Genomic DNA, 23,824 nt, shown 5'->3' with positions numbered 1-23,824 from the left:
GCATTTGCCCGATTAATTGTCCCAACCCTAATATGTATGTAGTACCTAAAGGTCGCAGATTCGATATTTACAACCGATAGGAAGCAGCGCAAGGCACCTAAACCCCAGTGGCAATGCAGCGATAGCTTTGTGTGTGTGTGTGTGTGTGTGTATGCGTGCGTGTGTTAGGGCTGGGTCTCGATTCAATTTCCGATTCCGGTTCTCGGGTCAGTTTTTATACTCGATTCAAGCATCAATGTCGATAAAGCACCTGAAACTGCCATTTTAAGCACTGAATGAATGAATGACAGGCTTGTCTCTTGCTTTTTGGAAACATTGCGCAAGGCAAAAAAAAGGGTGACATCTAGTTAACAAGACTAGTAATTAGATTAACGTTAATCTTACTTTCAATGTTTGCAGAGATAAATATGAAAGAAAAAAACCGATTCTGCTCTTTGAGAATCAAGATTTTGAATCGACCACATTTCACAGTTGAGTATGAATGCTACATTTCCCCTCTTGTCAGTGAACTGCGGCTCTGTGTAGTAAATGCGGCTCCATCTGAAAAAAATACTAGTCTTTCAGATGGAGCGTCATTTACTACAAAATATATATATATATATTATTTAAAAAATATTGCGATTAAACACATACAACTGTGCACTGTGTGTAATTGTTATGTTTATATAAAATCTATAAAAATATACATAAACGTATATACACATGTAAATGTTTCTTAAATACATAAATGAATATGTGTATTTATATTAGTGATGCACCGATGTATCGGCCGCCGATATTTATCGGCCGATTTTTGATGAATTTGAAACCATCGGCATATCGGCAATAGCACGAGAAAGGCCGATACCGATTGTTTATTAATTAAATGCATAAAGAAATCCATTATATGGAAAAAATGAGTTAATGTTGTTAATAAAATAAATGCTGAATAGCAAAAACCACCTTTTGAAGGTTGTCATGCTGTCTTATTATATTTGTTTTAGCTTAATTTGTGCCTCTCTTATTATGTTGGTCAGTTGAATGTTAATTAGATCAAGTCCATGTTCAGTAAAAATTATTTGATGCAGAAATAAACTAGCTTATAGACCAACTATTGTATACAAGTGTTTAATATCGGTATTGGCATCGGTATCGGCCAGAAGTTGTCTGTTTAAATCGGTATCGGCCCCCAAAAAATCCTATCGGTGCATCCCTAATTTATATTAGGGGTGGGCTGGTCCGATATTGTGTGTCGGTATTAGTCCGATATTGGCAAAAAAATAAAATAAAATGGCCAGATCGAATATTGTATAAGTCGGGGAGTACAATCCGATCCGATACCAACACTGACCTTGTCATGGCAACTTTGCGTAAACGGCAACTTGCTTAGCAGCACGAATTTGCACTTTAAATTGTCCAAAGTTACACCTTAAATTTTAGAATTTTTGTGCTGACTAGCTAAAATTGTTGCTACTAGTCCGTTTGAAATATTTAAATAATGAAACATTGTGCAATACTGCTGCTTCATTTTTGAGTCTTGCAGTCATTTTTGGCACAGTAAAACGTTTGAGTTCTGTAGCTCTGTTTAAGCATGATGCTTTTTGAAGGGCTAACAAATGTGTTATTTGAAGCTTAATTGAATAAAAGGGCGATAGAGATGGTATTGGATCGGTATCGACAGATACTCAAGGCAGTGATATCGTCATCGGTATCAGACATGAAAAGTGGTATCGGTCCAGCCCTAATTTATTTATACATAATAATTACACACACACTTATATATTATGCAAAATCACAGTTATTTATTTTTATATCTTTTTCTTAAAATTGTCATTTGCTACAGTTTCAACCAGAGAGCTTTGTTTGTCAATGAAGACACCACATTTGTAATAACAATTTAGCATTTGATATGCACTCATCTCACGTTTTTGGTTCACACAACTGGTTTGTTAGATTGCATGTCGTTTAGTGTTACTTAGCAAAAAGTCTTAATGCTCAAGTCCAACCATTCTTGCATCATATTTGTAAAAACATTTATTGGATTTAGTCTAAAAATACATTCATCTTTTTATGTTGTGCTTCTGAATGCACGGTTGCGAGGAACCCAGTTGCTTTTTAAACAAGTCAAACAATGGCTGTGGTTTGTAATTCTATCTTTACATCTTGACAGTCAAAAAGGGTGACTTAGTAAGTAAAATGTTAAATGGTTGATTTTACAATAGACTATGGTCTACCGTTTAACCCCGGAGCACTTAATAAATATTAATTTAGTTAGCTTGCATTTGTTTCTTTAAAAGCTATTTTGTTACACCTTATCCAATTCCTTAGCAGGGCTCAGCCCAAATGTTTAGATTTCATTATGCCTCACCTTTGTAGTATGAAATTCATTATATGGCATGAATCCCATATAAAGGGCTGTTCAGTTTGTTGTTTCCCTCTGGAGTAGTTGAAGAAGAGAAAATCTCTTCTTGTTACATTATACAAGCATTATACAAGCTCAAATATTCCTTTCTGCTTTGGTCAGATTTTTTTTCTCAGAGATTTGTGTGTATTCTTGTTCATGTGCACCTTTTCAAAGTGTTATCAAATGTGGGAGGGCAAACCCAATAACCCTGTTTTCTAAATAAATAAATATTTTTAGGATTGTCAGCGGCTGTGCTTTAAAAAGGCCCTCGTTTTTTTAAAGTAATTGATTGAAGGATGCTTTAAAAGCCATTATTAATCTGTTAAACCCTTGTGACATCACCTTTCAGTTGTCGTATTATCCCCTCTCCTTAGTGTGAGCGAGCGATTTAGATGCATGACATGTAATCCAGAAGGCTGTTGTTGCCATGGAAACACCCTCACTGTCGGTCATATGCTCTTATCCTGGGATTTTATTGGCTGTGTTGCTAAGATCAATGGATGTTGCTTCAATGAATGTTGCTTCATCCATGGGATGAATGAATAGTTGATATTTTTATCTTAATAGATTTTTGTAATGTTGATTTGAATAATAATTTTTACTTTGTTAAACCCTTTCTGAAGGGTTTGAATTGGACTTATGAGTAACTCTTAAATTCAGAAAGTCTTTGTGTACTTTAAAAATGTTTATTAAATGCACTTTTGTTTTGCCTTCAGTTTTGGCTATAAACCTCTTGGCGGTATAAACCTTGGCCCAATTGTGCGAGTTTAACTATAATGAATCTATCATTTACAGCAGTGTGATGTGCATTAGAGTTTAGAATTGATTATACATGTATGGACATTTACCACATGTTTTGTAATTTTGTTATAATTTGCATAGTTTTGCATAATTTAACAGTATTTTATAAATGACCAGGTTTTTTAAAAATCATTGAAATTGTATTGGTTATTGTCTATAAATTTAAAAACAGGGGGAAAATCTTTTTGAATGTTTTCGTTTTTTTTATTGTTGTGGGTTTGTGTAGGACAGCACACCAAAAAATGGGACTGTCCCCAGAAAACAGGCACATTTGGTCACCTTATTAAAACATTGCATAGATTTTTGTGGAAATTTGAGAAAGTTACTATAATTGATTTAAATATGGTAAAATGTGTTAAACGCAATTAGGAGTACCACATCTGTATGGTAGCCAAAAGCGTTCTTAAAATAGCCAAAATTGTGAAACAGCATAAAACTGGATGTCTGCCAGCTCACATTCAGTTTGGGACATTCAAGCTTTACCAGTGTTTAAACAAAGAACATAATTTTCATGGCAACGACGTTAACTCTAATGTAAATAATGTTAATTGTATCTGGGTCAGTGACAAAAATGGTTTGGCAAGATGAGAAATTCTAAAATATAAAAAAAACGTATTTTAAAAACACGCATCAGGTTTTTTCAATGCACATAGGTGTATTTATGTTAATTTTATGCAATAAAAATTTACATTTGCACAATTTTTATGAAAGTTAAGACTGAATGGACCTGAAATTGTCAAATAGTGTAACTGCCAATTGGGCCAAAGAATGAGAAATATTAAATGTTTTATCCACCTTGATGGCGTCATTTTAAAATATCATTTTATTAGTAATTTCTATGCGTTCTATGTAAATTTTAATGCGTTTTTGTAATAGTTGTCCTGACATATGCTGAAAACAGCTCTGTTTTCTAAATAATCTTTGACAAATGATGTAAAAATGTATGTAAAAAATCATATTACACTAAACGAGATGATTATATTTTATTCCACATTTTTTTATGAATATAATTATATTTTCATTTAAAAAAACACTAGTTAAGCCAATTGACACAGACCGGTTACACCACACTGACATTTTTGCAATTATCCGCCAAATATTCTTTCAAAATGAAATAAATCCAGAAATTTTAGACCTGTCCCCAAAAAAGAGAATCTATGCAAATTTGAAATTTTAACCCTTTTACATTTAATTGAACCATAGGGACACAAAATAATTAACATTACGTTATTGACCCATCTACAAGATTTTTATGTGTCATCTAGCTAAAGGCTAAACGTTATTTAAAATGTCAGATGTTGATACGGTCTCACTGTAAGCCACTCGCTTATAAAGGCCTTGAATGCGCTGATATCTTAAGACTTGTATAACATTAAGCTTTCTTTCTAATCGGATGGGAACAAACGTCTGCAAGACGAAGTGAGGGAGTCAAACTGTGCTGTTTCTTCTCGGTCTCTCATGGCTATTGTCAGGCTGTTTAGTTTTTCACAGATCTTTAGGGATTGCTGTCTGTCTTTGTCAGGGATTATGAGAAGAACAGATGATGAGACATACAAAGGCTCTCTAATTTATTCTCATTTACCCTGGATAAAGAATTGGCACTCCTGAGCCCACATATGATATGGCCACTTAATGTACAATATAATAAAGTTGGGAAAATAACTCGTATTAATAAGACCCCAGAGTAGTCAACACAGAAATTGCTGTTTGCATAAATTTGCAAATTCTTTTCACCAAGCGCTATATATTGATTAGATAGTAATGTGCATTACCTGGAAATTGCACTGGTGTTGCATTCGTGCAATAGGAAGTGACTTAATTCAGACATTACATTTCAGATATAAATGCTAGTGTAGCCTATTGTCCATATAATTTTTATATAGTAAATGTGTTTGCTTTTAAAGCTTAACATCTGCATCCAACCCTGATATTAGGGCAATTGGGCGGTTCCCTGGACAGGATTTATCCTAGTCCCAGACTAAAATGCATGTTTGTTGAGCCGCCTTAATTTAAAAACATCTTGCACTGGTGTATCTTATCGTATATAAGTGCCATTGTTTTGTCTCAAGATGCACACCAGTGATGTTTATTGTGAGGTATGTTGGTAAAAACAACTTCAATGCCCTAATATAACTAAAGCCTAGTCCTGGATTAATCTAAACCCTGTCCCAATATCGTAGAGTTCCACCAAAACAAAATATTTTATCTTGGGTAAAACATAAAAGCTGTTTTGGGCATATGCCTGCTGTGCTCCTCAGCAGTCTTAGAAAATCTGTAATGTCATCTTGCTGCTTGCCATTTGTTAATTATTAGTGCAAGGTAGTGATGCATTTTTGTCTTCTGTGGAGGAACTTAAACCAAATAATTCATCTACTTATTCTGGTACTTCTAATGGTACTGATATAGAGAATCTAAATAAAATAAGGACTGAATGCTCTTCTCCCACGTTTAACCCCATTGCTGGTTTAACAAAGCACACGAATTGATTTGAAACACATATTTTCCAACAGCAAAACAGCCAGCTACCATCACGCAGAAAACAGCTTTAATTGGTGCTGATTTAAAAGCATCTCACCCAGCTGATGCCAGAAATAGCCTCGTTTTACTGTCACTATACAGTGTTAAGCATTTAATAGAGCGTCCCTGGACTATAATGAATCTGTGCTTCTTACTCGACCAGCTCGATAAAAAGCTTCAGGCCTATTAGCACATTCACTGATCCTTTGAATTGTTTGCGGGGTCTGTACTGTGTAGTTTTATAATGATACGCTGATACGCTCTTTCCAGTTCGACTGAGGACTATTAACACTTAACCTCTCTGTGCGTTTCTTCAGTATGTGTTTTGTGTACTATTGCAATTTATACCACGGCTCTGTTGAATGCTGTATTCGGATTGGCTGAGAAATGTTCCATAGGTGTTGATTATTTTTTTGTAAACCGCAAACCTAACTGTGTCAAATGTGTTTTAAAATAGACACCAGAACAATGTTTTTGGTAACCGTGGTATAAGCAGAATAATTGACTCTGGTCCTTTGAATTAATCGAAAATAATGCACACTCCGCTTTGCGTCGTGCCACATTGCCACCTTGGGTGTGCATTATTTTCATATAATTCAACGGCCGGTCATCAGTTATTCCTTACGTGGGCGTGTTTATATTTAGGTAAAATGTGGTGTTTTGAAGTTAAACAGTTTTTTTTTTCTATCATAGCCGCAGTATGACTTTAAGTTGTTCGTAGGGTGATCTCTGTTACTTTAGATGGCCTGACTTTTATTATCAACATTGCTCTATATTCCTGTAGCTCAATTGGTAGAGCGTTGTTAGGTAGCGCAAAGGCCATTGGTTCGATACTAGTGAACACACACACACATACTGATAAAGTTGCAGTGTAGGTTGCATTGGATAAGTGTCTGCCAAATGGATATCTGTAAATGTAAACTTGGTTTGCACCATAATACTTAATTCTGTGTAACTGGAACCTGTTGTACACAAACGTGGACAATTACACTGCTTCATGTTAAAAAAAAATTTTTTTTTATTATATTTATTGGTTCTTCCTAAGTAACCCAAATAGCTGGAAGAAATCTGAAAAAAAGACAAACCAAAGCTCGGGTCTTAGGAGGTTAAGCTGCCTTAATTTAAAACACTTTGTATTGACATATATTAACATATATCAGTGCCATTGTTTTGTCTCAAGATGCACACGAGTATTGTTTTTGTAAGGGTTGTTTGTAAAACTACTTGAATATCCTAATATAACTTATGCCTAGTCCTGGATTAATCTAAACCCTGTTCTGGAAACCGCCCCTTTAAGTTTAAACAACTTGACTCATTTCAACTTTCTTGACTAGTGAGAAGTTCGTATAAATAAAAAAATAAAGTTGAATGGGCTTATATGAACTTTCTTTTTATAATTTATAGCAACTTCTAACATGAGCTACTAATTCAAGCTGTTTAAAATTAAACATTTATGTTCTACAAGGAATTTTTACAGTGTAGGTTTTAGCTCAGCTAGTTGTTCCTGTGTAACTCAGTCGTAATGCACTGCATTAGCAGTCCAAAGCTTCATGATTTTTAATTCAGGGAACATGCATGTTGATAAAAATGTACAGGTTGGAATGCACTAAGTTGCTTTTTATGAATGGCTAATGCATAAATGTAAATGTAGTTGTATATGTTTGGGTTGGGACTTCCTGATTGGATGTACTGTTGAATATATGGGTTTGCAAAAACAATTGTTTGCAAAAAAATATATACCGCAAAAAGATTTGTGGGGGATATCATTCATTTTAGTACTTTGAACTAGTGCTGCACAACAACTAATCACAACTAATCGTTTGCAGAATAAAAGTTTTTGTACATCATATATGTTTGTGTATTGTGTATAATAATTATATTTATATATTTATTTATATATATTATATTATATATATATATATATATATATATATATATATATATATATATATATATATATATATATATATATATATATATATTAGTATATATATATTAGTATATATATATTAGTATATATATATTAGTATATATATATTAGTATATATATATTAGTATATATATATATAGTATATATATATATAGTATATATAGTATATATATATATATATATATATATATACTATATATATATATATATATATATATATATATATATATATATATATATATATATATATATATATATATATATATATATATATATATATATATATATATATATATATATATATATATATATATATATATATTTATATTTATATTTATATAGTATATATATATATATATATATATATATATATATATATATATATATATATATATATATATATATATATATATATATATATATATATATATATACATATATACATATATACATATATATATATATATATATATATATATATATATATATATATATATATATATATATATACATATATACATATATAGTATATATATATATACACATATATATACATATATATACATATATATATATATATATACACACACATGCATGTATATATTTAAGAAATATTTACATGTGTAAATACATTTTTATATTTATAGAATTTATATTATACATAAATTTGAATACACTCAAAAAAATGATTCAAGCCCTTCTTAGACATGACACATTAAAATTGTGTTCAATAAATGTAAAATACCTCATTAAGAGAAATAAGTATATATATTTAATTAGTATAACACAAAATAAATACGTACAATTATTTTTATTTTTAATTGCGTTAACACAATTAGTTTGAGTTTGGGTTCTGGAAAAAGAATTTCCCAGCATGCTTTGCATGCAACTGCTTTTGGAGAGTCATTTTTTAAATTAAGTGTTATTTTATGCATTTTTAGGTAAAGAGAAAGACTTAAAAGTGTTAAATGTCCATTTATCTCATTGATTTAGAAGCGTTTGTGAGATATTTTTTCAAATTGTTTGGTTACCATCGTGCAGAAGAGTGGCGCTTGTGGTTAGGTTGTGGATGTAACATATTTCTCTCAATGAGCATTAACAGTGTTTATGCCTGTTTGGAGATCAGGCTCTTCTCAAATGCTCATCCAAAGTATCATATGCTATGTATTATTATTAGCACACTAACATGTGCTTATGCTAATTACTATGATATAAAAACGTTATATATAAAATAACAGAATTGAGTTCTTCAGACTACATTACATTGAGTTATTCACAATATGCTAAATTGAGTTATTCAGACTACACTAAATTGAGTTGAGGCAACTAATTGAGTATTGCCATTTACTTTAAATTGAGTTGGACCAACTCAATATATTTTAATTGTGTAAAGCAGTTTTTTATGAGTTAGGGGTACACATTCATATTGGATGGAAATCCTGCCCACAATTTTATTGAGTTAATCCAATGAATCATTTTTTGAGTGTACTTAATTTATACAAATATTTTTTTCTTAATTATAGATGCATGTGTGTGTGTGTGTGTGTGTGTTTATTTATACTTAATTATTATACACAAAATACACACACATATAATGTAAACTAAAACTTTTTTTCTGCAAACGATTAGTTGCGATTAGTTGTTATGCACCCTACTTTGAAACATTGAAGATTAAATTACTTTCTAACCTTGTCCTTGACATTGCCTTCCATTCAAATTCTGGTTGTCCCAAATGAAAGCCTTTTTCCTCACTGTCTCCAGTAACACTGCTGAGGTGTAAATTACATTTTCTTCCCTTCCCTGTGTTGGTCTCTCACTACATGCTATTGTCACATCATTTATTTATCACAGAGATGTGGCCTATGTTGAAAAAAAGCATAGAGCAGTGTTTCTCAACCCTGGTCCTCAAGGACCCCCTTCCAGAAAGTTTTAGATGTCTCCTTATTTAAAACACCTGAACCAACGCATCAGCCTCCTTCCAGAATGTCTCCCTTTCAAGCTAATCATTTAAATCAGGTGTGTTAATTAAGGAGACATCTAAAACATTCTGGAAGGGGGTCCTTGAGGACCAGGGTTGAGAAACACTGCCATAGAGTATAAACAATAAGCAAACCGAGCGGTTTCTTTTTTAAAGGTGTAGCGGAGGATTTTCTTGAATTTTAGAAAATAACCGCCTTCTCCACTTTTTTAAAATATCCAAGTGTGAAAACTCCTGATTGACAGCTAGGAGGACCAATAGTCTTGATGATCCACTCGGAAAAAGAAAATCCTCCGCAATACCTTTAATCATGTACTTTTTAAGATTATTTTTATTTATTTATTTTTACCTAATTTCTCTAAACATTTTCAGTCTTTAATTTCTAATTCCTTTTTATATTTTTGTCCTTAACTTAGTGAATATATTGTATATATTTTCAAAAAAATCATTAATGGAAAAGTCTAAAGAGTATACCAAATCTACATTTCGCTTCAGGTTGTACATTCATTGAACTCTGTGACGACATAAAAATCTTGACTTTTTTTCTAATACCAGGAATAAAATCAACATCTGTGTTAAATTGTCCAACTTCGGCCAGATTATATAATATCAGCTGTTTAATCTGGATTTGATGCCTAGAGTTTTAATACAGGCCATATTTACACCAATATCCAAATCTGGGGGATGGGTGCATTGCATTACAGATGCAACATGTAGGTTTATTTTCATATGCGTGTCCACTCTTAATCCCCACTCACAGGCGTCTTGTAAAACCCCCCTCCGACCGTATCCCATATAACACAGGGATTTCTAGCGTGCATTCCTGATGGATTTCATCATTATGTCTACTTCACGGTTGCGAGTGGTTTGAATCCTCACTATCCACAGAAACATCATCTACAGTTTGGAAACTCTAGTCTGGGGGTGGGGAGCCATCTTGTGTTGGTTAAGATCAAATCATGTGTGAAGATGCATCCTGCTGAGTTATCTTAATGAGTCAGGGAGCAAAATAGTGGTTGTTTGTGCTATCTAATGGTGCAAAAAATGACGTTTTTACTGAGATCTTGAAATAGCCCAATTCTGTTTGGCACACATTTGATTTGTACTCCTACCTGGCTACATTTCTGATGTTTTCACTGCATAAAGGAAAAGCCTTGCTTGGGATGCCCCCTAATGGTAGTTTTACTATTTACATATGGATTTTATTATTTTTGCATTAAATATAAATATAATAGACACATTTCTGTTTGCAGTTAAACATGATTTAAGAATAGAAATTATTTAATTTAGTAGTTTGTATATTTTTTTGAAGATGTGCCTGGAGTTTGGTTTTATTGAAAGTCATGGTTTGCATTGCCCCTAGTGGCTGTGTGATGGTATTGATGTTACTCAGACATGACTGGTTTAAATAGCAATGGTAATTTCAGTTTATTTGTATGTTGTGTTTTCCATATACTTGGTTTTTAATTCTTTTGTAAGCTTCACTTTTACTAATACATAATATGAGTAAATAAAGAGCTCAGATGCAAAACCCTCTAAATGCGCCTGACATGTTTTCTTGTAAATTAGCATTTTTTTTTTTTTTTATTAGACCCTTAATGGATTATCCCAACAATCTGGTATTTCTGAATTACCTGAGGCTGGTATTAAGGAGATTTAAAAGTATTTGATGATTGTATAATACGTGCCAAGAGCATTCAGTTATCTTCTAATATCATCTTATTTTTTACAGAGCTGGCATATAGAGGGTTTTGCATCTGAGCTCCTTGAATGTTTCCAAATGTGATTCAAAAACCAGATTGTCACATTGTGCACACTTTACTGCTTATTTACCTTTTGTTGTTGCTGTTTTGCATTGATTTTCTATTTGTTAATTGTAATGATGTTTTATCATCTTGACCTAGGATTGTTTTTATTTTCAGGTTATGTAATCTGAAGCATTCGGGGCACACGCCATACAATTGTTACTAGCACCGAGTCAACCTGCTGTCATTTACATATTTACTGAGTGATACGTTTTTAAGAGTCCCCCTCTCTTTTGAAGAGACCCAACATGATCAACTCTGACTTCACTGTGTTACAGTAAGTACAGTAACCCTTTATCAATATACATGTGTTCTCACTGCTTTTTGCTATGTTAACTGATATTAATAAATGTTTGCACTTTGCAGAGACTCGTCAAATGACGGTCAGGGCGACACAGTGAGTCTGGCTATGAGCATCAGTGAATTGGAGGATCCCGGGGAAGGAAAAGGAAAGAAGAAAAGAGGCAGGCCTGGAAAACAAGGGGTGAGCTCGTTATTGCAGACCATTATTGCAACTGGTTGTTTTAAAGGTAACCTACTGTATAAAACCTTTCCTAATACAATGTTGTCCTGTTCCAGGCAACCAATAAAAAAGCCAGAAGGTCTCCTGTTGATAAAGGGGGACGGAAAGCGAATGGAGTGGCCCATCAGAATGGAGAGGGGACGGACTCGGGCACTCTCTTTGAGGTGGTCAAACAAGGCAAAAGTGCAATGCAGGTAAACACAGCATGTGTCTGGTTGGTTTTGTGGTATCTGTAGTATATTCTAGAAAAAGTTTGTAAGTAATTTGTTTTTCTTTGTTGTTTTTATCCAGTGTGTCATTGATGACTGGATTGAATCTTATAAACAAGATAGAGATGTGGCGCTTTTAGATCTGATCAACTTCTTCATTCATTGTGCTGGCTGTAAAGGTATTTTTTGATTTCATTTGTCTCTGTACAGTTTTAAACAAATGCATGAATTTTTGTTCACTATGTTTTAGTTTTTGCAATTAAAGAAACATTTAAATACAAAATTGTATATTTTGAATGTTATTAAATGTGTCCATTACAGGCACTGTAAAAATCGAAATGTTCAGAAACATGCAGAATGCAGAAATTATCAGAAAAATGACAGAGGAATTTGATGAGGTTTGTCAAGTTTTTCATTATATATTTGACCCTGTCTATGAAAATCCGGGCTAAAGTCTTACTCTAATTTTGAGATTACGAGCATCAAAGTTTGATTTCAGCTTTTAATTTACTATGATTTCAATCTATGACCATACTCGCTTAATATTAAAGAGATCATATATATATATATATATATATATATATATATATATATATATATATATGTGTATGTGTGTGTATATATATATGTGTATATGTATGTGTGTGTATATATATATATGTATTTATTTTTATATTTAGATTTTTACATTTATGTAGGATGATTTTATGTAGAAGAGAGTAAAGCACATTAGCTGGGTTTTCATAGGGTCACATACTGTATTTAATTCAAGTTTAATCAGCAGTCTTTATGTGATTCTCTGAACTTTCTGATCACCAAATCCAGGACAGTGGCGATTATCCCCTGACAATGGCAGGACCACAGTGGAAGAAATTTCGGTACAACTTTTGCGAGTTCATCATGGTTCTGATTCGTCAGTGTCAGTACAGCATCATCTATGACGAGTATATGATGGACACGGTCATCTCTCTGCTCACTGGGCTTTCGGATTCACAGGTCCGAGCCTTCAGACATACCAGTACACTGGCAGGTCAGTCAGTCACCTTTGATCTTTAAATGTCTTTTTATGTTTAAGTGCTCTAATTGAGTCCCCAGCACCTAGAAAACATGAATAAGATAAACCCATTAACTTAGTTTTGGTAAACCTTTCTTTGCAAGCATGTGAAAAAATAGGTAATTGTAATTTGGCTCCCCTTGTGATGTCAAAGGGGGATAATACCACTCCTTAATCTGCAACTATCTAACCACAGCACTGCCATTTAGTGTAGAGATCAGCTCATTTGCATTTTAAAGGACACACCCAAAACAGCACATTTTTGCTCACACCTACAGTGTGTCAATTTTAACATATTATAATAAATGATCTATATGGTATTTTGAGCTAAAACTTCACATAAGTACTCTGGGGACACCAAAGATTTTATTTTAAATCTTAAAGTCTTGTGAAATGTCCCCTTAAAGGACACCTATTATGCAAAATCCAAGTTTACAAGGTGTTTGGACATAAATGTGTGTAAACACAACCACCCTACAATAAAAACAATCCACCCACTCCTTCTTTTAATCCCCATTGAAGAAATATTTCCTATAGAATTATAATTTTTTTTTTTTTTTTGATTATCATTATAAAAAATTATCATTACCGCAACATGATATTACATTAAATATATGCATTTACAAACTCATGTTTCGGTAATGAGAACTAAAAAGTTGTCTAGGTACTACGACAAAACTTAATTTCAACTTTTATCTGGAGAGAAAAATAAGAACTGCTTACCTGGTAGCCATCTTGAGTGTCACAGTCAATTGTGTCCCTTCCAACCAATTTTTTTTTTTTTTTTTTTGCTCCTTGAGGTCTTAAACAATGATTGAAAATTGTTCTTGGACACATTTATATTCCTTTTTAATGTCTCTACATTTACCAAGGATCACCAAATACCACATGTTCCTTTACTGTAAATGTTAACTGAAGCACTGAAGCATTTCATTTTTTAGATTTTTTAATTATAAATTTTCCACGTCAAAGAACCAAAATCCAGTCATGGACACATTGCGGTAATGAAAATTTTCCCCTTAAATGTGAAAAAAAAAATGGTTTGTATGATGTGATGTTTGAAATCATGTGCAAAATAGTACATGAAGAGATGTTTCTTATTTTGATACTCTTACTTTGCATTTACTTTTTTTATCAAAATGTTTCATGACACCTCATAAGTCTAATTTTGCGAGAATCACCCAGCTGTGTTTATGTACATAAAATAAGTTGATTGTGTTATTTTATTTTATAGCAATGAAACTTATGACGGCATTAGTAAATGTGGCTTTGAACCTGAGCATCAACCAGGATAACACACAGAGGCAGTATGAGGCGGAGCGTAACAAGGTTGCTGGGAAACGAGCCAATGAAAAGCTAGAACTGCTGCTGGAGAAGAGAAAAGAGGTAGGGTCTCTTTTTTTCCCTAAAACTTGGTTCCTCGATTCCCTGTGATGGAATGGGACTGATTGTTGTCTTATTTAATCGGTAACCTAGCTTCAAGAAAACCAAGATGAAATTGAGAACATGATGAACTCGATCTTCAAGGGTATTTTCGTTCACCGTTACAGGTTAGTGAAATTATTACAAAATGCAGGTAGGAACCAAAGTCATTTTTTAGAAATACCTCAAGGTTCTTTCGCTATCCTTCAGGGATGCCATAGCAGAAATCAGAGCGATTTGCATTGAGGAAATTGGAGTTTGGATGAAATTATACAGCGATGCCTTTCTCAACGATAGTTACTTGAAATATGTTGGCTGGACGCTACATGACAGAGTAAGTATAGAAATGCATATTTTCTGATAAATATCACTTTTGCAGACCACATAAAGATAATGATGAAAGTTTACAAATATGGTATCATGCTATTATATGGTATACATTTATTTTATTAGCAAGGTGAAGTTCGACTAAAATGTTTGAAGGCCCTTCAGACTCTCTACACAAACAGAGAGCTTTTCCCCAAGCTTGAGCTCTTCACCAATCGATTTAAGGTAACATGCATGTACACAATCTTAAAGCGATAGTTCACCCAAAAGTAAAAATAATGTCATTAATGACTCACCCTCATGTCGTTCCAAACTCGTAAGACCTCCGTCATCTTCGGAACACAGTTTAAAATGTTTTATATTTAGTCCGAGAGCTTGTTGAGACTTCAGTTTTTCAAACTTACAGCGTGCGTCTCCCTCAGACTGTAAATGAAGCCCGGGCATACGAAAAAAAACTGCTGGGGCGCACCAGATAACACGTCAGCCGCGTCATACGTCCTCCGCGTCACTGCAGTCATGTGACTTTAGTCTCGCGCATGCACTTCACAACAGAGACAATGCTAAATAAGTCATGTTTTTTTATTTTTGGACCAATGTGTATTTTCAATGCTTCAACACATTCTAACTGACCCACTGATTTCACATGGACTACTTTGATTATGTTTTTATTACCTTTCTGGACATGGACAGTATATTGTACATAGATTTTCAATGAAGGGTCAACAAGCTCTCGGACTAAATATAAAACATCTTAAACTGTCTTACGAGTTTGGACGACATGAGGGTGAGTCATTAATGACATTAATTTCATTTTTTGGGTGAACTATCCCTTTAAACCTATTAACAACATTTATTGTGCCAGAGGTAAAAACGTCACTTTCTGTCCCTCAGGATCGTATTGTGTCCATGACGCTGGATAAAGAGTATGACGTAGCAGTAGAGGCCATACGGCTTGTCACTTTGATTCTGCAGTGAGTATTTCTCATCATTTATTATCTTACTGCACCTCACCTGTCTTTCTTACAACACGTTTCATCTGTCTCTTCATCATATCTTTTTAAGGGGTAGCGAGGATGCGCTATCAAACGAAGACTGCGAGAACGTCTACCACCTAGTATATTCTGCCCATCGCCCTGTTGCCGTGGCAGCCGGAGAGTTTCTTCACAGAAAGTGAGATGAATGAACTGCTGTTTGTCATGTGTGTTATATTATTTATCATCATAAACGTTCCCATCAATTTTGGTTCGTTTGGTTGCAGGCTATTCAGCAGGCACGACCCTCAAGCTGAGGAGGCTTTGGCAAAGAGACGAGGCAGAAACAGCCCAAATGGGAACCTGATCAGAATGCTAGTGTTGTTCTTCCTGGAGAGCGAGGTGAGAGATTTGTCAAACATTTTAAATTCAGCTCTTATTTCTCGAATAAAACATGACCACCGTTCTTTGTTTTAAAGCTTCATGAGCATGCAGCGTATCTGGTGGACAGCTTGTGGGACAGCTCGCAGGATCTGCTGAAGGATTGGGACTGCATGGTAGAGCTCCTGTTAGAGGACCCTACGCCGGGAGAAGAAGGTACACACCTCTTTTATTCTCAGTTTGATCAATCAATACGCATCGCACTTTTTTCCCGCTCATTGGTGTTGGTGTCTGACTGTTTTTTTTTTTTTTGCAGTGATGGGAGATAGACATGAGAGCGCACTGATCGAGCTCTTGGTCTGCACCATCAGACAAGCGGCTGAAGCTCATCCACCTGTGGGCAGAGGAACGGGAAAGAGGGTAAGTGCAGACATCTTGAGATTGTTCATTGTTAATGTATAAATTATCTAATGATTTTGGTTTTCTTTTTTAGGTCCTCACTGCCAAAGAAAAGAAGACTCAGATAGATGACAAAAACAAACTGACGGAGCAGCTTATCGTTGCTCTGCCCATGCTGTTGTCAAAGGTAGTACCAACTTGAGTCATTTCAGTAGTGGATCTGAATAAAGAATAAAGAAAAGGCTTCATGGTTTTCTTGCTTTTGCTTTTAGTACCAGGCCGATGCAGAAAAAGTGGCAAACCTCCTTCAGATCCCTCAGTTCTTTGATCTTGAGGTCTACAGTTCAGGACGTATGGAAAAGGTGAGTTAATACCCAGATGTGGCTTTAAACATATCTACATTAGATCTTTACACAAGAACAGGTTAGGGTTAGGGTTTCTAACCCCAAAAATATTACACGCGCAGACATTTTTGCACTCCCAATGCCTAGCATCAGTAGTTTATCTTTATTTCTATATTCCCCCTTTTGTTTAGCATCTAGACGCCCTGCTGAAGCAGATCCGAGTGGTTGTTGATAAGCACGCTGAGATCGAAGTGTTAGAGGCCTGTAGCAAGACTTACAGCATCCTGTGCAGCGAGGAGTACACCATCATGAACCGCGTGGACATCGCTCGCAGCCAGCTTATCGATGAGCTCACAGACAAATTTGCACACTCGGTTGAAGATCTGCTGCAGGAGGTGACCTGAGAAGTTTATTTTCCTCATGGAGCACATATTTATTTTAGGAAGGAGTTTGACATTTTTTATTCAATATTTTTTATCTCACAGGGAGATGAAGCAGATGATGATGACATTTACAATGTTCTTTCGACTTTAAAGAAGCTTACTGCGTTTCACAAGTAAGAACAATTTATCCTTTGATTTTGTCTTTGTGTTGGGAATGTAAAGCTTGTGTGTGTTGGCACCGTGTGTGTGCACTGGAGCTTTAAGTTTGTTTTGTATGCTTTGCAGTGCACATGACCTTACAAAGTGGGACCTTTTCAAAAATTGTTATCGATTGTTGAAGATGGGGATCGAACAAGGGTCCATGCCAGAGCAGGTAAAGATGTTTAAACATGAGTTTCTCTTCATATAGCTTACTTTTCTTGTATTATTTTACATATAAAATATATTATTTTCACTGTTTTTTTTTTAAGATACAAACAGAAAATACAGGAAATATGATTAAAAAAAAAAATCAGAACTAAATGTCTTCTTCAGGCATCAGTCAGTTTTTAGTGTGACCTCTCTTGGCACGAAACGCATCTTGAGCTTTTTTGAGGAGACTGAAGTCATTGAATTAGAAATTAGGATTTAACTTCATTTAGGTTTAAAAGAGTATTTAAGGTTGTTTACCCTAAATACTTGACAATTCACCTTATACTTTTATGCTGTTTTAATACTAAATACACATTTACTGTATTTCTGGTTGTATTTTAATAAGGAGACTGAGAAATAATTACAAATGCAAAAACAACAAATCTTATGGAAGCATGGTGGCCTAAGACTTTGCACAGTACTGTATATATTCGATAAAATGTATTCTGTGATCAAATGAGCTAATTAATTACATTTCTTCTGTAACACATTTATAATTAAATCAATAAAATTGACAATATTTGATTCGACTAAACATAGAATTTCCTGCATAAACATTTATGCTACATTGTGGCCATGACATTTAATTATTATTTTAACATAAGCCTATTGCTTGGGCTCCAGTTGCTTTGACTTTTTTCAGAAGTTGCATTTGAAGTGGCGTTTAGGTATATTTACATAATGTTAAATGCAGTTTAGTGGTGGCATGAATGTATTTGTCCTGCAATTACCATGTTTTCCTGACTATAAGTCACTTTTTTTCATAGTTTGGCTGGTCCTAGAACTTCTAGTCAGGTGCGACTTATATGTCAAAATTATTTCATATGAACCAAGAGAAACCATTACTGTCTACAGCCGCGAGAGTCCACTATGCTGCTCCTGTATTTATGTAATTCAATGGATTCAGTGATGTGGAATGACTTTGGGACCTTTTTGAACTTGATTTGGCTTGTGGTGTTAAATTAGGCTATTCAGTCTCCCAGGTATGTTCTGTATGCTATTGTGTGCGGTGAATAAACGGTAATATGACCTTAAATGGGACAGAGAATGAAAAACCATTTTACTTTGTCTTTGTTGAATAATGGTAGTCTACCCACATTCACAAACATACAAAAAGTGCTAGACATGCTAAACATCTCAGTCTCATAGAAATTCCTCTTTTAGAAATGTCAGCCAGAAAACGGCCCAATCTGAAAAAAAAATATGCTTATGACATCACAGGCATCTCATTGCCCCTCCACTTTAAAATAATTGGCTACATTTTTTGAGTGGCAGCAAAGTCAGCCAATCAGTAATGAGATTGCAAGTTAAGCCAGTAGGGGGAGACAAATAGGTGCAAAACCACTTGTTTAAAATCCCCCACCCAAATAGAGCTATCTGAGAGAGAATTTTAGGAAGCTTCTAAGGCATTACAGATCCAAACAAAAATGTTTTTGTCTACATGTCACATCACAGAACAAGGATAAATAAACCCGTTCAATTCTATGTCACCTTTAACACCTATTCAACCTGCTGTTCTCTGTGCCATTGTTTAGTTAAATAACTTGCATTTCCAGATTAAATGTCTGTTCTTCGGCTTAGATTTGTGAAATCATTTTCTAAATAAATGCAATGTATAGTCCAGTGCAACATGTATACGTATAGTCCGGAAAATACATTACAATTGCATAAGTAATGCTTATAATGCATACTTTTTGTCGAATATTGAAACATGATAGAACACTGAAGTTGTGTTTTTTGCAAAGAGAAGAGCAGGGAGCATTAAATGCATTATTTATTTTCATAATTAAGTCCACTAAACAACTTGTCCTAATCTGTAACTGCTTTCTATTAAATAATAAGTGTGTTTTCCTGGCTTGTGTTCAGATCGCTGTTCAGGCTCTGCAGTGCTCTCATTACTCCATCCTGTGGCAGCTGGTGAAAATTACTGAGGGATCACCATCAAAGGTACAGATGCCCTCATATACACTTTGTGGAAATGAATCACCTTTCGTAAAAAAAAAAAATGCCATAATCCCCCTTGTGTGTTTATTGGCAGGACGATCTTGTGGCATTGAGGAGGGTGGTGAAATCATTTCTAGCTGTGTGCCAACAGTGTCTTTCTAATGTCAACACTCCAGTTAAAGAACAGGTGAGGAGGGACATTCTGGAGGCTGGTTTTGTTTGTTGCATTGCTAGTTTACGTAGTGATGCATGAATCCACTGATCTTTAAACTTAAAAAAACAATAACATTTTAAGCATTTTTTTTTTTTGCTGTTTTTTTTTTAATAATATACTTTAAACTTCACATGGAAAGGTTGTAGTATGTCGTATGAGCTACGTATAAGGTTTTTACGGTAGATGTTGCTCTGTTCTATCTCCACAGGCATTCATGCTACTGTGTGACCTGCTGATGATCTTCAGTCATCAGTTGATCTCAGGCGGTCGAGAAGCTCTCCAGCCGCTGGTCTTCAATCCAGACGGCGCACTGCAGAACGAACTTCTAAATTTTGTTCTGGATCATGTGTTTATTGATCAGGATGATGAGAATCAGAGCATGGGTGTGTTTCTCAGAATCCTGCGAAATTGGGTTTCTGTTAGAAATTATCTCCTTTTGAGTGAAATATTAACTATTTAGGCTTTGTTTAGAGCAAAATTAGTTGAAATTGCTGAGTAAAAAAAATGTAATGCTACAAATTGTGAGATCAGAACAAATTTACAATTATCAAATAAATTAAAGTGAAGTACTATTCAGATTAAACCGTAACACTGTTGCTTGTATTTGTCAATATAGCATGCATTAAAGGAATAGTTCACCCAAAAATTAAACTTTTGTCATCATCTACTCCCCCACATGTTGTTACAAACCTGTATAAATTTCTGTGTTCTGCTGAACACAAATGAAGATATTTGTTATAAAAGCAGGAAATATAGTAGGAAAAAAAACTACTATGAAAGTCAATGGTGCTTCCTTTGTGTTCATGAGAACAAAGAAATTAATATAGGTTTGATACAACATGACGGGGAGTAAATTATTACAGAATTTTTATTTTTGGTCAACTGTTTCTTTAACATAAAATAACATTGGTTAGTGCCAAATGAACTAACATGCATTTGCATTAACAAATACAAACTTATTCTAATGTTACTATTCAAATAAACTAAAACCATGCTTAAACCTTGTTTTAAACATATATTGACTTGTATTATTCAGAGGGTGATGAGGAGGACGAAGCCAATAAGATCGAGGCTCTTCACAAGAGGAGGAATCTGTTGGCAGCCTTCTGCAAACTCATCATCTTCGACATCGTGGACATGCCAGCAGCTGCAGACATCTTCAAACAATACATGAAGGTATGAAAAACTCCCATCTATCATTTAATGGGACACTTCACTTTAAAAAAAAGCTAATTTTCCAGCTCCCCTAGAGTAAACACTTGATTCTTATAGTTTTGAAATTCATTCGCTAATTTCTGGGTCTGGCAGTACCACTTTTTGCATAGTTTGGCACATTCTATTGAATCTGATTAAACCATTAGCATTACGCAAAAAAATAACCAAAGAGTTTCAATATTTTTCCTATTTAAAACTTGACACTTCTGTAGTTACATCGTGTACTAAGACTGACAGAAAATTAAGGATATGGCTAGGACTATACTCTCATTCTGGTGTAATAATAAAGGACTTTGCTGCTATAACATGGTTGCAGGAGGCACAATGATATTACGCAGCAGCTGAAAATCGTTCCCTTAGTAACTTTCAATAGCAGGGGACTATTTTCGGGCACTGTGTAATATCACTACACCTGCTGCAGCCATGTGACGGCAGCAAAGTCCTTGATTTGACGCCAGAATGAGAGTATAGTTCCTAGCCATACCGGCCTAGAAAATCACAACTTTTAATTTTTTTTCGGCCTTAGTACACGATGTAACTACAGAAGAGTCAAGTTTTAAATAGGAAAAATATTGAAACTCTCTGGTTATTTTTGAGGACGATGCTAATGGTCTAATCAGATTCAATGGATTATGCTAAGCTATGTTAAAAGCGGTAGCGCCAGATCCGGAGATCAGCTGAATGAATTCCAAAACTGTAAAAATCAAATGTTTCACTGTGAGGGAGCTGTAAAATGAGCCTATTTTCAAAAAAGTGGAATGTCCCTTTTAACTACACATATTTGATGCTGATTGAAAATTATTCACAAAGTGCTGTTTATTTTTCAGTATTACAATGACTACGGAGACATAATCAAAGAAACGTTGAGTAAGGCCAGACAGATGGACAAGATTCAGTGTGCAAAGACCCTTGTCCTCAGCTTGCAACAGGTACAGAATATAAATTAGAGGAACTGCACTTTAGGATTAGATAAAAAAACATTACTTCCTGATTTGACAATTTTCCTTCCTGCAGCTTTTCAATGAGCTTGTCTTGGACCAAGGACCCAACCTGGACCGAACGTCTTCCCACGTCAGCGGCATTAAGGAACTTGCCCGACGGTTTGCACTTACATTCGGACTGGACCAGATCAAAACCAGGGAGGCCGTGGCCACACTGCACAAGTAAGAAACGCTTCAGCTTTACTGACCTATAGCTGGGTGTTTTAAATAATAATAATTTTTTTGAACTACCACAGAGATGGAATTGAATTCGCCTTCAAGGTCCAAAATCCAAAAGGACCGGACTACCCACCACCCAATCTGGCCTTCCTGGAGGTTCTCTGTGAGTTCTCCTCCAAACTCCTACGACAGGACAAAAAGACTGTGTAAGTACAGAAATTACTTTTCTAAAATTAAATAAAGTACTACATATGGTGCGTATTCATTTGCCCACAAATCCACTTTTAGCATTTAGGCATAAGATCAAGACTTTCAGGCAGGGTTTTGTCTGGTAGTCCATCCATAATGTGTGTGTGATCATCTCTTTATCCTGCCACAGACATTCCTACCTGGAGAAGTTTATGACCGAGTATATGATGGAGAGGAGAGAGGACATTTGGTTGCCACTTATCGCCTACAGGAACTCCCTGTTAACGGGTGGAGATGAAGACCGACTGTCAGTCACAACCGGAAGCACCACTAGCAAAGCCAGCACAGTCCGCAGTAAAAGAGGCCGGCCAGCACAGCAGAAAAAACGCCCAGATGGTAGAAACTTTCAACATCTCATTCAAGACAAAACTCAAACAAGCTTGATAGTCTTAAAGGATTAGTCAATTTTCTTTAAAAAATCCAGATAATTTACTCACCACCATGTCATCCAAAATGTTGATGTCTTTCTTTGTTCAGTCAAGAATAAATTATGTTTTTTGGGGAAAACATTCCAGGATTTTTCTCATTATAATGGATTTTAATGGACCCCAACACTTAACACTTAACTCAACACTTAACTTAGTTTCAAAGGACTCTAAACGATCTCAAACAAGGCATAAGGGTCTTATCTAGCGAAACAATTGTCATTTTTGACACAAAAAAATATATACATTAAAAAAATATGCACTTATAAACCACAACAACGTGTCTATCTCCTGTCCTGTGATGCACCAGCGCAACCTCACGCAAAACGTCATCACATCAAGAGGTCACGGATGCGAAACTACGCCCCAGTGTTTACAAGTGTGGAGAAAGAGGACCGTTCTGACGTTGTTGTATGTGGAATGATACTAATTAATGTCTTTGTGTCAGTTTATTGTTTAAAATGGTCCGCAAATGTGCGTTTCATATATTTAACACGTGACCATCCACGGCATTAAGCAATTACATGAGGTCGCGCTGGCTCGTCACACAGCCGGAGGAAGAAGAGAAGTTGTGGTTTAAAAGTGCATATATTTTATTTTTCTTGTCAAAAATTTCTATATTTTGTTGGATAAGACCCTTATGCCTCAATTGGGATCGTTTAGAGTCCTTTGAAACTCCATTGAAAAAAAACTGTTAAGTGTGAGATAAATGTTAAGTGTTGGGGTCCATTGAAGTCCATATAATTGAGAAAAATCCTGTTATGTTTTCCTCAAAAAAC

The 23,824-nt window shown here is 34.8% G+C and overlaps 1 protein-coding gene across 1 annotated transcript in view; it reads left to right on the top strand.

Moving 5' to 3' along the window:
• The window catches only part of stag1b (STAG1 cohesin complex component b), a 29,109-nt gene that overhangs the window by 1,864 nt on the left and 3,421 nt on the right, over window positions 1–23,824 (top strand). Inside the window, exons 2-29 of the mRNA XM_065258442.2 lie at window positions 11,532–11,691; window positions 11,781–11,898; window positions 11,994–12,131; window positions 12,229–12,325; window positions 12,468–12,544; window positions 12,972–13,176; window positions 14,435–14,586; window positions 14,677–14,750; window positions 14,833–14,956; window positions 15,076–15,174; window positions 15,841–15,920; window positions 16,012–16,119; window positions 16,208–16,322; window positions 16,400–16,517; window positions 16,618–16,721; window positions 16,795–16,887; window positions 16,973–17,062; window positions 17,236–17,439; window positions 17,530–17,600; window positions 17,713–17,800; window positions 19,705–19,785; window positions 19,877–19,969; window positions 20,205–20,379; window positions 21,033–21,172; window positions 22,039–22,140; window positions 22,226–22,374; window positions 22,449–22,577; window positions 22,751–22,956. Of these exons, the coding sequence (XP_065114514.1) occupies window positions 11,663–11,691; window positions 11,781–11,898; window positions 11,994–12,131; window positions 12,229–12,325; window positions 12,468–12,544; window positions 12,972–13,176; window positions 14,435–14,586; window positions 14,677–14,750; window positions 14,833–14,956; window positions 15,076–15,174; window positions 15,841–15,920; window positions 16,012–16,119; window positions 16,208–16,322; window positions 16,400–16,517; window positions 16,618–16,721; window positions 16,795–16,887; window positions 16,973–17,062; window positions 17,236–17,439; window positions 17,530–17,600; window positions 17,713–17,800; window positions 19,705–19,785; window positions 19,877–19,969; window positions 20,205–20,379; window positions 21,033–21,172; window positions 22,039–22,140; window positions 22,226–22,374; window positions 22,449–22,577; window positions 22,751–22,956 (3,259 nt within the window). The 5' untranslated portion in view covers window positions 11,532–11,662. The remainder of the gene's footprint in view (window positions 1–11,531; window positions 11,692–11,780; window positions 11,899–11,993; window positions 12,132–12,228; window positions 12,326–12,467; window positions 12,545–12,971; window positions 13,177–14,434; window positions 14,587–14,676; window positions 14,751–14,832; window positions 14,957–15,075; window positions 15,175–15,840; window positions 15,921–16,011; window positions 16,120–16,207; window positions 16,323–16,399; window positions 16,518–16,617; window positions 16,722–16,794; window positions 16,888–16,972; window positions 17,063–17,235; window positions 17,440–17,529; window positions 17,601–17,712; window positions 17,801–19,704; window positions 19,786–19,876; window positions 19,970–20,204; window positions 20,380–21,032; window positions 21,173–22,038; window positions 22,141–22,225; window positions 22,375–22,448; window positions 22,578–22,750; window positions 22,957–23,824) is intronic.

This window comes from Paramisgurnus dabryanus, chromosome 22 (genome assembly GCF_030506205.2).
Source record: "Paramisgurnus dabryanus chromosome 22, PD_genome_1.1, whole genome shotgun sequence".
In the NCBI taxonomy this organism is placed as follows: Eukaryota; Metazoa; Chordata; class Actinopteri; order Cypriniformes; family Cobitidae; genus Paramisgurnus; species Paramisgurnus dabryanus.
Note: the sequence above shows the minus strand (reverse complement) of the source record. Positions and strands in the feature narration are given on the sequence as shown.